At 42.7% G+C, this 14,635-nt stretch overlaps 1 protein-coding gene across 1 annotated transcript in view; it reads right to left on the minus strand.

Moving 5' to 3' along the window:
• Positions 1–14,635, minus strand: part of TBC1D16 (TBC1 domain family member 16) — a 1,714,417-nt gene that overhangs the window by 1,280,774 nt on the left and 419,008 nt on the right. The window contains exon 2 of the mRNA XM_044068073.1: positions 5,629–5,863. Coding sequence (XP_043924008.1) covers positions 5,629–5,800 — 172 coding nt within the window. The 5' untranslated portion in view covers positions 5,801–5,863. The remainder of the gene's footprint in view (positions 1–5,628; positions 5,864–14,635) is intronic.

The raw sequence follows: 14,635 nt of genomic DNA on the forward strand, positions 1-14,635 counted from the left end.
TCTGCAGAAGAGCATTAAATACAAACATGCAATCTTCTGGCACTTTGTAAAACCTATCTGACCTTTTAGGGGCAGGAGGATATGACATCGTAGCCCCTTATTTGTTGAGTCTGGACACTTAGAAGAAGAGGAGAAAGCATCCAAGAAAGCTGGTAACACTGGAGGCACTGCAGATGGTAAAAGGGAATCCAGCTGTAACAGGTTGTGAAATCTTTTATGCACCTCAAAAATCTGACAGCATTCCCACATGAAAAAGTCTCTCATCTTCACAATGGTCTCGCCAAAGTAATACCTTCCGCAGGTGATTCTGTACCCTTTGATTTCTCCTCTAGGGAAGTACCCCCCATGGAGAGGACATCTAGGCAGAATATGCCAGAGACTCATCCCCAGAGGAATCATCTACATCTGAGGAATCCTCAATCCTAATTCTTTTTTGAGGAGAAACTGGAGAAAGGTCAGAAGGGAGAGGGACCCCTGTAGACTGCATAAGGACCATAAAAGTATTAAACAGCCCTTGAAAAAAAGGCTTGCTAATTAGCAGAATGTTTTTGAGAAGGAGGAGAAGAATGTTTTGTTTTCAGCTTTTTCTTTAGTGGAACAGCCATACGGTGAAAAATAGAGGTAGGCCTACATTCAATAATGGTGCTAGGGACCTCTTCACATAAAAGGATTTGTTGAATTCTATGAGGACCTTCACAGACTATGAGCCTGGGATCCCTCTGTATGTCCACTGCAGATGTTTGTTTTTCCCCTGAGGAAGTGCTGGTAGGATCCCTTTGCAGCCTCTACAATGGTACCTGCGGAAGAATCACCGCCTTCCTCCCCAACAGGTCTCGAGGCCAACATAGGCCTCAGGAAAGACATCTGGAACTGGAAGAGCAGCAGAGACCTCAGGCCTAGATTTCCTGGCCTTTTTTAGAACAGGCTGCCCTGAAGGGCATGATGTACCTTCCATGGCATAGCAAGCTAAATGCTTAAGGCATTGGTTCTCTAAATATAAACTGAGAAAAGCAAGATGGCTGCAAAGGGTCTTTGGAACAAAATTAGCACAGGAAGTATAGTTATGGTTAGGGCCTAAATGAAAAAGGCACAGGTCGTGGGAATCCTTATGTGGAATTTGCCTTCCACATGGACACTTGCCCTTCCTAGATGACATGTAACCTAAGCAAAACAACAGTAGGACAAAAAATTTAAGAAAAACTCCAATGGGACACTTACCTGATTTGGAAACCACAATTTCCCTGTCAAGCAAACGACCTGAGATGGCATTCAGACTGATGGCAGAAAAGTTGAGGATGGTACGTGCCGACATCTGCTTTATTCCCGATGCTGGACAGGGACCTATGTGCAACGTTGCATGTTCCTAACAGTAGCTTTAGACTTTTGTATACTAGCTGAATGTTCGGGACAGCCTGCAGCAAACTGCCTCATGTTATGCATACTGCAACATATGATCAGAAGAATATATACAGTTACAGACAAGTAGAAGTTACACAACTGTACTAGGTTCAACAAACACACTGCCTTGCTGGCATTCAGGTAGTTTCCCAAAGCTTGCCCAACCTGGGGGGAGGAGGAGGAAGGATAAGGGTCCAAGAGCCCCTTTAGAACAGTCCTAGTGAAGCCTGCTCTGGATTTAGAAAAGGCATCCATCTTGTAGTGGTTTGTAAAGGTATGGACAGAGGACCAAGTTGCTGCCTCTAGAATACTTGTAGAGTCCACTCCTTTCCAATAGGCTACTGAACAGACAAAGGCCCTGGAGGAATGTACCTTTATCTTGCCTGGGATCACTTTGCAATGGTAGGTGTAACAAAACACAATACCAGAGGGCAACCGATGTGCAATGGTTTGCTTAAAGACAAGTCGACCCTTCTTTCCTGCTGTATCCAAATAAAAAGCTTTACAGCATTCCCAAGGTATGAAGTACCCTTTCTCCCTTGTACTCGGATTCTGAGAAGAACACAGAAAGGTTGACAGACTGAGAGAGTAAATACTTGGGGTTAGTGAATAACAACTCCATCTCTGCAGAAAATCAGCTAAGGTTGTCCCACCCATGAGGTTTTTTATCTCAGAGTCTTGCCTTACAGATGTATAAGCACAACAGTTTTCCATGTTAAGAGATTCAAATCAGCCTAAGCTGCAGGTCTGACAAGTAGTAAGGTCAATATTTCAGGATCACAGTTGAGATCCAATGAAGGAGGAATTTGCTTGTGAGGGGCCTCAATGGCAATACTCCTTTCATGAACTGTTTCACCAAAAGAGAAGAACAAGGAGGATCTATTGGCAGGGAAGCACAGATGGCAGCTAAATTCATCTTAATGAATGCATATGATAAGCCATCTTGAAGTAGCTCACATAAATCTTTCAAGAACAGTAGGATGTTAACCTGAAGACCCTCTGTTCCCACTTGAGCACTACTTAGAAAACCGCATCCATTTGTAGACATAACATTTCCTTGTAGCAGGATTCCTTGCCTCCTTTAACACCTGCTGCACATCCTCATGATGCAAGTACTCAAACGGAGTCCAGATTCAGTTATCCAGGCTGTCACTTGTAGTTGCTCCAAAGTGAGTACACCAGTTGCCCTGGAGACTGAGAGCAAATCAAGAGTATGAGAAATTCTGTGGTAATTGCTTTTGGCAAATACCATTACAAGGGAGAATCAAGACTGCCTGGGCAAATAGGGGGTCACAAGTAAGATCTTTGGCATTTCTCTCTGAATGTTAAGTAATACCTTGTGACTCAGTGAAAAGAGTGGAAACGTACACTTGTACATTCCTGTCCAAGGGTCTGAGAATGCATCTGTTCTACAAGCATGGCTGCAAGGATGTCTGGAATAAAATTTCTCTGGGTGTCTGTTTTTGAAATGGGGCAAACAGATCTACTTAAGACTTTCCCCACAACTGGACTAGATCCTGGAACACCACTGCCTTGAGTTGCCACTTGCACAGGTCTGGCCAGGATCTGTTTAGTCTATCTGCCACTACATTTTGGTCTGACAGGATGTATGATACCTGAAAAGTCAGAGAATGCTGTAAAGGTCATCACTGCCAACTGGTATAGAGGATATGACATCGTAGCCCCTTATTTGTTGAAGTACCACATCACTGTGGTGAGTTAATCGTAACCACATGAAGAGGACCCAGAGTCCACAGGTGGTGAAGGACTCTCAAGGCGTGGACCACTGCTAATATTTCTTTGATAGTGATGAGCTTCCATGCACCTTTGGGATTCCAAGTGGTCTGCACTTGTGCTTCCATTAGCAAAGTTCCCCAAGAGAAGTCAGATGAATCTGTCTGGATAGATTGCATTAGAACAGGTGGGAAGAAGAGAGGTCTCGGGTTGATATTCAACTGTTTTCCACCAGTGTATTCTCGTCTGATGAAGGACAGCACCAGCAACTGATATTCTACAGAATGTGGGTGCTGGGTCCAACAATTTTGTTCATACCCTTGAATTTTCCTTATGTGGAGATTGGCCAGAGGTATTATGATTACCATGGATGCCATCAGTCCTAGAATTTTCAGGAATTCTCTTGCTGGGGTGATGTTCCTCCTGGAGAATTCTTGAAACATAATCTGGTAGGATAGGACCTTGTCTTTGGGAAGAAAGGTCATTCTTTTGTGTGTGTTGATTAAGTACTCCAGGAAGACAAGTTTTTATGAGGGTGTCAGGCAAAACGTCTGAAGGTTCAACTGTAACCCTAGCTGGGAGATAAAGTTGAGACCATCTATACCATTTCCAAACACCTGGATGCAAACACTGCACAGATCAGCAAGTTGCCCAAATAGGGAAAAATGTGAATGCCAAGAGTGCGTGAATGGGCCAATACAAGAGCAAGGCATTTTGTCAATACTCAAGGTGTAGTGGCTAGCCCAAAAGGAAATGCAGAGAACTGATGGTGTGAACCAGACAGAACAAATCTAACATCTACTGAAGAGATATGTAAGGGGGGGGGGTATGATGATATGGATCATTCAAATCCATGTTCACTATGAAGCAGTGGTCCGGCAGAAGAGGAAGCACTGTCTGCAGGGTAAGTATCTTGAAATTGGGGAGACTGACAAAAGTATTCAGAAAGGACAGGTCCAACACTGGTCTCCGTAACAGCTCTTTTTTGGGGACCAGGTAAATTCTGGAGTAGAAACTTTTCATCCTCTCCAAAGGAGGGACTAGCTCTATGACCCCTGTGCCCAGCATATGCTGGAGTACAGTGGTAAACAAAGTCTAGTCTGGCACATGAGGAGAACCCCCCACCCCCAAATGGAGGGAGATGTTCCTTCCACTGCTAGCAGTAACCTCTGCCAACAATGCTAAGCACCCATTTGTCAGAAATCATTCCCATGAAAGGACAAACCTACTCACATAATAAAATTTGTGGGAAACTTGCCATGAATGATAACTGTATGAGGTTAGACCAGCAATGCTTTAGTCCTGATCCTCAGATTGTACAAGAACATTTAGAAGTTACAGGGGGATATTTCAGGTTTTGACTCAGTGACAGCAGCTACTACATTCAGCAGTTTGAGCTGTTTGTTCTGTCCCACTTTGTGAGATAGTTTGACTAAGAGTCTTGGAAGGCAGATGTTGACAATCTTTTGAGTGGCTTAAGGGAGGTAATGGCTTCCTTGGCCTTCTGACCTTTGCAACTGCCACTGTCTTCACATACTTCGCAGAGTTCAGGATATGGTGGTGAGACACTGACATGACAAAGTCAAGTCTGCTGGTGGCCTCTGTAGTAACCACTCTTCCTTTAAACCTCTCTCAACTTTGAGACATAACACCAATACTGTTTGCCATTCTTCCTCTTCTCACTGTAATACATGCATCTATCAATATTTTGACTGGATTTATTTTTTCTGTGTATCATAGCTGTAGCACAGCATCATCCTACAGTCCCAGTCTCAGACAACTGCACAGGTACACAGCAATCAGCGTTATCTTCATGTGTATCTGTTACTGTGACAAGAATCACCTGCTGTAACCATCCTATTTATTTTCTAGACTACTTAACTATATATGTGCCACTAAACAAGCCTGTGTATTGCTTCCTGCTGTTTCAGTGCTGAAGGGACTGTTGTAATGACCATGTTGTGGCTGTGCTAACATCAGGGTTATTAGTTTGTAGCTGCCCAACATTTCTGTGATACATAATGGCTGGGCCATGAATGCGACATTCGCATTTTAATGCAACTGGTACTTCCTGCAAGCAACTATCTGTAGTCATCCATTTGATGCATGACACAAAACAAAATAAAATAAAAATATACAACACATGTAAAGCAATACCTACCTAATAACACAGAAAATAACATTTAAACTTGCACTTCCAATAATCAATGTTTGTTAAAGTGCAACAGTATTAGCTACACGGAAAAATCCAATTAATGAGAGGGTATGCCTAACAAATTATTCAGCATTATTTCATTAACCTCATTTGTTAATAATAGGTACTCAGGGATCAGCACCCTTCAGTCCTGCCACTAATGTAGAGGGAAACAAAAAATCAAGTGTATGACAATTATGCAATGACAAACTCAAGTCTGAATCTTGCTTGCTAGCATTGCACATAGTCCCCTTCTGCCTACAAAAACACCATCAGCACAGCAACATAAAGAACTAGCTTACCTGGGTGATGCTCCCCAAGACCCTGCAGTTGATCTGTTGGGTGGACGCAGACATTGTTTTTGGAGTAAATAATCTCTCCATCTAGTGCAGAAGGTGATCCACCACTGGAGTTAAGGGTCAGGAAGTCAGAGGCCTTGGAGGAGGCACGTCGCAAGAGCCGTCCCAGAGACATTGCGGAGAATGATCTTCCATTATCTGAATACTTCACTTCAGTGCTAAGATAATATTAAAAAACCTAAGCAGGAAAAATAACAGCTATAGTAAGACAAAAAGAGAAAAAGTGAAAAATATAATTCAAAAGCAACATAACTAAAAAGCTTAGCCTGTTTAGCCTAAATTGCAACTACTTCACCCATGGAAGTGTTATATAAATCCTGAATGTAGCAATGGATCTGCAAGGCTCAATTCTATCTACCTACTGTGTAGTCCAACCTTCAGGTAAGTAACTTTCTTCAGAAAGCAACAGCCAAAGCAAGAGCCAGTACAATACAGAGGATTATCTTCCTTAAAACCATAATAAACCAACTAAAATCTCCAACACAGTAGGGTTATGACTAAAGTGTCACCTCCATCAGAAGACAACAATGCCACAGGATGTAACACAAGTCACCTAAGACCAGATCATATGTGATGAAATGAGATCAAAATATCAAACATTTCAGTCTATAACTGATTTTATTTTGCATCCATGCAACAACATACAAAGTACAATGCCAGCTAACATGGAGACAGGTCTTCTATTCTTAATAAGAATGCAGGGATACTGTGATGTAGATACAGCACAACTAGGAAAGAAGGATACATGTCAAAATATGTGATAATTTTACAAATTAAGACTTTCCTGATAAAGAATGAGTTAAGCTCTCGCTAATATGCAATCACACTTTCCCTGTGTGAAATGAGACAGGTCACAGTTTACAGTCCATAATAATACAATAACAGAGATACTTCTTACAGTAGATCTGTGTGCTATTCTCACATAAGATTCAACAAACCTCATTCTGCCTGAATTACAATACTGAAATAGTCTTGCTGAAATAAAGCTTTTTAAAAATTCACTGTACAAATTTTTGAGTGATACAGACGGATCTGTCCTTACAGTATCCCATTTGATATAATCTGATGTTACTGCATGTCGGGCAGAGTGAAACAAGTCTGCAACAGTCTTTGAATTGTCAAAAAACAATGAGGAGAAAGTGGTAATGCAGGCTCAGGCAAGGGACACAAGCATCCCCTCAATCGCCCCTAGATCTTCTAGAAACTAAGGCAGGGGGTTGGCTGGGTGGGAAAGTGAAGAGAAATGAAGATGGACAACACAGATGCCAAGTTATGGTAAAACATAACTTTCTAATCTGATGCTGTCGTCTTCATTCCTCTGCAGGAATAGGTCAGAGTCCCCAGCTACGCAAGTTCCTGGGTGGCCCTCATGGAAGTATATGCCGAAGTACCGCTGAGCCTAAAGAAGCCCTGCTTCCAGATACCACATCCAATTTGTAGTGCGCAATGAAGGTGTGAATGTTTCACCAAGTGGCTGCCGCACAAATATCATTAATGGAAGTTCTGGAAGAAAAGGCAGAAGACGTAACAATGGATCTAGTAGAATACGCCCTTGGGGGTCGAGGTAATTCTAAACCTCTCCAAGAATAAATTAAGGTGATACATTCAGTGATACATTTGGCCAGTGTGATCTTTGATAATGCTCAACCCAATTTGTTATCAGAAAAGGTTAAGAACAATTGGTCCGACTTCCTGTCAGTTTTGTTCTATGTAAATAAAAATGTAGTTACCTATGAACGTCAAGGAGATGTAGAATGTACTCTCCTTTATTGGAAAAGTTGGGGAAAATACTGGCAACTGAATAGATTGGATAATGTTGCTTTCTATAGCTATTTTAGGCATAAAGGAGGGAATGGTACAGAGTGAGACCATATCTTTATGAAAGACTATATAAGGAGATTTCGAAGACAACGCCTGCAGCTCAGAAATCCCTTTCGCAGAAGTAATGGCTATTAAAATGATTGTCTTTCATGACAAAAACTTCAAGTCACAACTGGCTGCTGGTTCGAACAGTGTTTGAGTCAGACTCTGCAGCACGACAGTGAGATCTAATGGTGGAGAAGGATCTTTAATGGGGGATCTCAATAAAAAGGTACCTCTCATAAATGCTTTGTATAATCTAAAGGTACACAAGGAGTGGGATTGACTAGCCTTGTGAAAATTAGAAATTGCAAGTAACTGGAGTTTGATGGTAGAAAAACAAGCTCCTTTTTCAAACAGGGGACTAAGGAAAAGTAACACATCCAAGACTGATGCAGTGAAGGGATCAATGTTTTTATTAGCAGCCCAAACAACAAACCTTTTCCATTTCCTGTTGTAGACTTTCTTAGGTGAACCCTTTTGTGAGGGTAAGATGATGCTACAAACCAGGGGAAGCAAGCCTGGACTGTCTTACTATGGTTGGAAATGAAGAAACCATGCAGTCAATTTGAGGGCATGAAGACTGGGATGCTGCATTTCTGATGGCTGAGAGAGGAGATCCTGTCTTGGCTCCAGTATCCATGGAGGATATTTTAGATAAGACCAGGGGAAAGGGAACCATATTTGTTGAGATCAGAAGGGGGCAATGAGAATGACTGGGCTCTTCAATCTGCTTCCCTTCTGACAAAAATTCAGGATCAGTAAAAGAGGGGAATATGCATAAAGGGAAACCACGGGGGTCAATCAAGTACCAGTGTGTCCCTCGGGGATTCCCCCAAAGGGGAGATGATCAGAGGGAAAAACTAATTGCATTTGTTGTTGAGGGGAGAGGCAAAAAGGTCACAGCAAGGCTGATCCCAGTGTTTGAAGATCATGTTTGCCACTGATTGACTGAGGGACCACTCGTGGAATCAGAATAGATCGGCTGAGTCTGTCTGTCAGCTCGTTGGTTTTTCCCCGGAATGCAAGTTGCAACCAGAAGGTGGTCCGAAGATACTGCCCATTCCAAATCCCTCATGGCCTCTTTACAAAAGGGGTAAAAACAAGTTCCTCCTTACTCGTTGATGTACTAGACTACAGACATGTTGTCAGTGTGAATTGTAATGGTCCCCAGAGAGAGAACATCCTGAAAGCTTGCAACATTAGAAGGAGTGCTCTCATCTCAAGGACACTGACATGCAACCTGGTCTCCAGAGGGGACTATGTACCTTGGACCATTTTTCTCTTGTAATGCCCCCAACCCAGCTGAGAAGCATCCGTGGTCACTGTGGCCACTGGAGGGGGAATCAAGAAGGGCCTGCCTAAAAAGAAGTTGTCTGATAGAAGCCACCAATGAATATGACTCTTGCAGACTGGTGTCAGTCTGACAGGAGCAGACAGAGGCTGGTAGAGTATAGACATTGTACTGCTAATGTCCACTGAAGAATTCACATAAAAAACCTTGCCAGAGGAACTAACAAGATTGCTGCTGACATCAACTCCAGAGCTTGTAAAACTAGGCGTGCATGGGGGGGATGAATGGGATAGTAGTTACTTAACTTGAATCCTCAGCATTATGTGGTGAAGGGGGAGAGAAGCTATTTGATCCCTCATGTTCAACTGTGTTCCTATGAATTCTAAGTTCTGCACAGGAGTCAGACTGGACTTGTTTAAATTTATGCTGATGCCCAGAGAGTGTGAGATTTGAATCAGATAATCTCTGCTTTGGAGAAGTTGATGCCTTGTGGGGACAGTGAGGAGCCAGTCATCTAAGTATGGAAACACCCAGAACCCTTCGAGTCGTGAGTTGCTATGACTGCAATACGTTTGGTAAACACCCAGGGGGCTGTAGTGACCCCAAAGGTCAGTTCTCTTAACTGAAAATGATTGGCTCCCAGCCTAAAATGCAGGAATCTCCTGGAGGGCCTGTCTATTTTGATATGATAGTAAGTGTCCTTGAGAGCTATTCAGCACATCCAATCATCATTGTGCAACAGAGGCAGATTGGACTGGACCATAAGCATTCAGAACTTTGACTTCTTTACATAAAGGTTCAACTTGCTTAAATCCTTAAATCTTAGGTCCTCTGTCTTTTTCAGCACTAAAAAGAAGCGGGAGCAAGTTCTGAATCCTCTTTGTTCGGTTGGGACATTTTGGATTACTCTTTTTTTGCAGAAATTTTCAAATTTCTTGAGCTGGCTGCTCCCTCTGACTAGGTGGTACATGAGGGAGGTTCTTGCTGGTGAGTGGAGATGATGAGAAAAGGGGATGCAATACCCTCTGGACATTATATTTAGCATCCATGAATTGTTTGTTAAGAGTATCTAGGCATCTGGGTGCAAAGAAAGCCAACACCCAACTGCCTCTAGAGATGGACAGTTGGGCAGCACTCCAGGAGCACTGATAGCAGCCCTAAGTCCTGGTTCTGCAGCCCCCCCTATGCCACTAGGGCAGCATCAACCAATAAACCATCCTCCTCTATCCTGGAAAGGCCCTTGGGATTTGCAGAACCACATTTTCTTGCCTCCAAGTTGGTTACTGGAACAGGACCACTGAGGCGTAGAATATTTGATCCCCATGCCAGAAAGGGTCTTCCTATCCTTTTCACAGTGGGTGAGAAGGCCCAAACAGTGATGAGCCATCAAAAGAGGCATTAACAAAGGATGCCTTGAAGGGCTCCATGAAATCATACAGTCTCATCCATGTGTGCCTCCTTAGGGATAGGCCTGAACCAGCAGCCCAAGAGGTACCTTCCGCTGTATGGGAAATTAGCCTCATTGAGGAGTTAGCAATGGATGACAGAGTGGCCAGCTTGGAAAAAAGCCTTTTAAGCTCTGCCAAGGCATGGACTCTGAAAAAGAAGCTGTGAGCCTTGATAAGCTGTCTCTCTAGATGGGTAAAATGAGCTAAATAGTTTAATGACTGCAGTGTGATAATGGCAGAGGTGTAAAAGTACTTTCCAATCCCATCCAGTGCTCTAGACTCCTTGTTAGGTAAATGGACACTGCAAGTCACCTCTACCGGTTCATTTTTAGTGTCCAACACCACCACGATAGCATCAATTACCAGACCCTAGATCCAGTGCTTCCTATCAGCCAGTGGGGCCAGGAACCTATCAGGGAGCTTAGGGATAGGCTTTATGGTATTCAGTTCCTTCTATGTCCGGCGGGACACCAAATCAACTAGGTCATCCGCTGGGGGGAGAGGTTACCCAGGATGCAGACGGGCCCACCCCAAAAGCTTCCAAGAACAATGACTCTTCAGAAGGAGACTGGGCAGACCACCCACCTTTCTGTTTCAGGATCTCTAGAATGTCTCCAAAGGAGACATCATCACGTGGGGATCGAGGGGATCTTTTTCCTTCATCAAAGTCAATGTCTTCAGTCAATGACTCCATTAGGGAGTAGATGTACCTCCTTTTGCACATTATCTTCCAAGAGACTTCTTCCATGGAACACTCAAGGGAAGTACCGGAAGAAGGGAATTCTTCCTGGGTGGAAAGAGCTTGGAGGCTGCTCGGAAAATTATGACTCAGAGCACGATGAGTAAGGTCAAGACCACAACCTAACGGGAGTTAGAGAATAGGCTGCAGGATGTGAGAAAACACTTCTCCACTGAGGGAGAATACCTTTTCCACTACCTGGAAGGCCATTGTGGCCAGAGAAGTACCTTCCACCTCACTTTGAGCCCAAGCAAAGAGGGGGTGGCAGTCAAAACTCACTCCAGATCTGTGACCTCCAGAGAGAATCAGACCCGTGCTGCCAAGGGCCAAAGCACCCAGAGGAAGAGACTGCTCTGACAAGGGTGGAGCTGACCCAGTGCCGACATCTTGGCTCAGAGATCCGCTCTGCTCTGAAGGAATAAGAACATGGCCGATCAGGGGCACTATCGGAGTCAAGGAAATTGGCTTCCCCAGCTCAAATGTCGACACTTTTGGGAGTCCCGAAGCCTGCACATCCAAAGCCAAGGGTTGGATCGGAGGCAGAGTCCTGATGGTATAGGCCAGGTTAGCTCACAGGTCCAATACGGGATGGAGCTGATACTAACCCCATCTGTATCCGAGTCTTGAGGAATTTCCTCATCATCCAGACTATGTGTGCCTTGGACCAGATTCTGGAGGACCTACAGGAAGCCAAGGAGGGAGGTCTAGAATGCCTAAACTTTGGGAAAGGGGACTGTCCTAACCAATTTGGAGACCTCCTTCTACCTCTAGGATCCAGAGCCCTAGGATCCAATGCCAGAGCTGAATGAACAGGAGAAGATACGGTGATGACCTCAGTCAAATCCAAGGAGGCCTGTGGATCTGGTGAGGCAGTGGATTTCTTTGGATCTACGGACAACGGATCTGAAATTTTCTGGGATTTAGTTCTAGGCTCCAAAGGGTCCCTTGGTGAGGTAGAGAGAGACCCCTCTCTTCTTAGGCTCCTTGGAGGAGGAAGACAAAGCCACTGAGGGTGTCAGAGCCTCAGCTGCCGAAGGAAGAAGACCCCTCAAGATAAGTTTATTGCACCTGTCTGCCAGTGTATGCAGATTGCAGGACACACAAATGTCACAACTTGTCTTGAGATGGTCCACACCTAAACAGCAGATGCACTCCATGAGGGCATCCTGATTAGGAAACTTGTGCCCACAAGAAGTTCATCTTTTAAAACCTGAAGATGGTTTGTCAGTAATTATCTGCACATTAAATTCTGCCAGTTAACAAACACTATTTAAAGCTAGATCTAGGAACAAACTATGAAAACTCTTAACCACTATAACCCAAAAACACTACCTAAATTACCTTAACTACCTTACCACCAAAAAACATTACAAGACACGCTACAAGAAAAAAAAGCTCTAAATTCCTAACCAACAAACTTTTAAAAACTTTAAAACTAGAAAACTAACACTCTACACACTAACACTAACATGGAGGAGCATACAATTTATTTACTTATTTCACATTTGTTAACCGGGTTAGTCCAACTGAGTTTGCAAACAAACCCATTTTCAGTGGGGACCTGAGGGGAAAAGCCCCAACAAACATAGGTAAAGATAAAGTGACAACATACAAATATTAAATAACAACCACAATACAAAATAATTGTAAAACAGAAAAGGTTATTAACTGTTTGCATTGCGTTGATAGTAAGCATCCATTTTCAGTGGAGACCCAAGAGGAAATAGCCCCAGCAAACATAAGCAAAGATAAACATACAGGACAAAAAGCTATTAAAAATAATGCAAATACAAAATTAATTTTAAAGAGCAAAACAAAAGAAAAAATTATGAACATTAAGAGTTGCACTGATAGCAGGGGTCTAAAATTTACTACATGTGAGAGTGAAAGCAAAACAGATAATCATTGTTCAAAAGAAGGCCAATGTATAAACACTGACAGGAAGTGGGGGGAAAAAAGATAAATAGTGTGGACAATGGGAGGGGGAGAGAAAGGAGGGGGATATAGTCAGGCTATAGCAGTAGAGCTGAGGGTTTAGAAGGTTAGTTTAAGCAGAAGTTATTAACAGAGAAAGAAAGTTAGGAGATGCAACAGGTTATACAATAGGACAGACTAAGACTACGTGCGGTCAAGGAAATTAAGCTATAACTTTTAAAATCTGGAAAGGATATCAATTGAAGAAAGAGAGACCAGATCTTCCCTTTGGCTTTGTGGCAAACGAGATCGGAGGTACTGGGGTGGGTGTAGTGTATTATGAGTAAAGGGAGGAGCTTGAGACTTAGATTCAAGTCTGGAAGAAGTGGCCAAGCCAGATCCACTGGTCGGATCAGACAGCCATTTGTGAGGAGGAATGAAGAGGACAACATCCAATCCAATATTTTTATAAATGTGCAGGGCAGCAAAAAGTTTTCTACCACTAAGATAAAGGGATCTGCTCTTCACCTTTGTTGAAGCAAGGTTCAATAAATCTCATTGTGACAATGATGCTATTTAATGCTGACTGCACAAAGCTGGAAGTAAAGAGCGAGTGAGCATAACAATGGAAAAGACTAACCTGCGCAGCACTTAAAAAGATGCCTGCAATGTTTTCAAATATGAATTATTTCCAATGCTAGCAAGCTAACATACCTTTCATAGTATTTTACCGCACACATGACCCTACAACTTAAAAGTTCAGTATGGAAGCACAAAGCACAGAATTGTGGAGTAGGCTGAATTCAAGGGTCAAGGAAAACAAGCATGCAAACAAATGTGCATGAAGAGCTGCTCCCAAAATAATACCACTGTTTCCGAGTCTCACTATATGAAGAGCTACAGCATCACAGATGCTATTTACCATCAAGTGACAAGAGAAAGGGTAGTGTTGTGATGACAATTTAAGCAATGACAAGATGGCAGAAAAGAAGACAAACACTAAGATGAACGAAACGGCATCCAAAAAGGGGAGGAATAAAATATGGTGCTACAACAGAAGCAGCAGTAATAAAGGTTAGACTACAGCTCTGGCCAGCTTCGTTTCTCAAGGTTTACTTTTTAACCTCTGTACACAAATACAATTTTAAGTCACATAACTATCCCAGCAAAGCACAAGAATGACTATACTCTTCACTGTAGCTATAACTTGGTTAGAGATATTAAGTACTTAATGGGCTCATATAAACTGGCGGCTGTTGTACAGCTTGGCCTTAATGGCTTGCCTCATTACTAATAAAAAGTGAAACTCATTGATTTTACAGTACAACCATTAATGGATGCAAAGTGCGGCATTAAAATAAGTCAACAACAATTTGCTGAAACCAACTTCTGTCTGCATAGCCTTTCTACACACTGCAGTAAATTTTAAAAGTGAGTAGACAAGAATATGAGAATGTGAGTAGACAAAAATATAGCAATCAAAAGTTTATACACTTTACTAAGTGATGGTTTTATATTCTGCTTATCAATGTAGTGCTATGTTCTGATAACTTGCTCTGTACAGCTATGTATTACTGCAGTTCTCTATCAGTTTATCTTCGGTTAAATCCATTTTTAATGTATATTCATAAAGTTTCTTACATTCTCTCTACTCTTATAACAACACATATTCTTTTGCTCTGATTCACAGTCGTC

The sequence above is a fragment of the Protopterus annectens genome, chromosome 4.part0, assembly GCF_019279795.1.
Source record: "Protopterus annectens isolate FY-2018-M chromosome 4.part0, PAN1.0, whole genome shotgun sequence".
Classification (NCBI taxonomy): Eukaryota; Metazoa; Chordata; order Ceratodontiformes; family Protopteridae; genus Protopterus; species Protopterus annectens.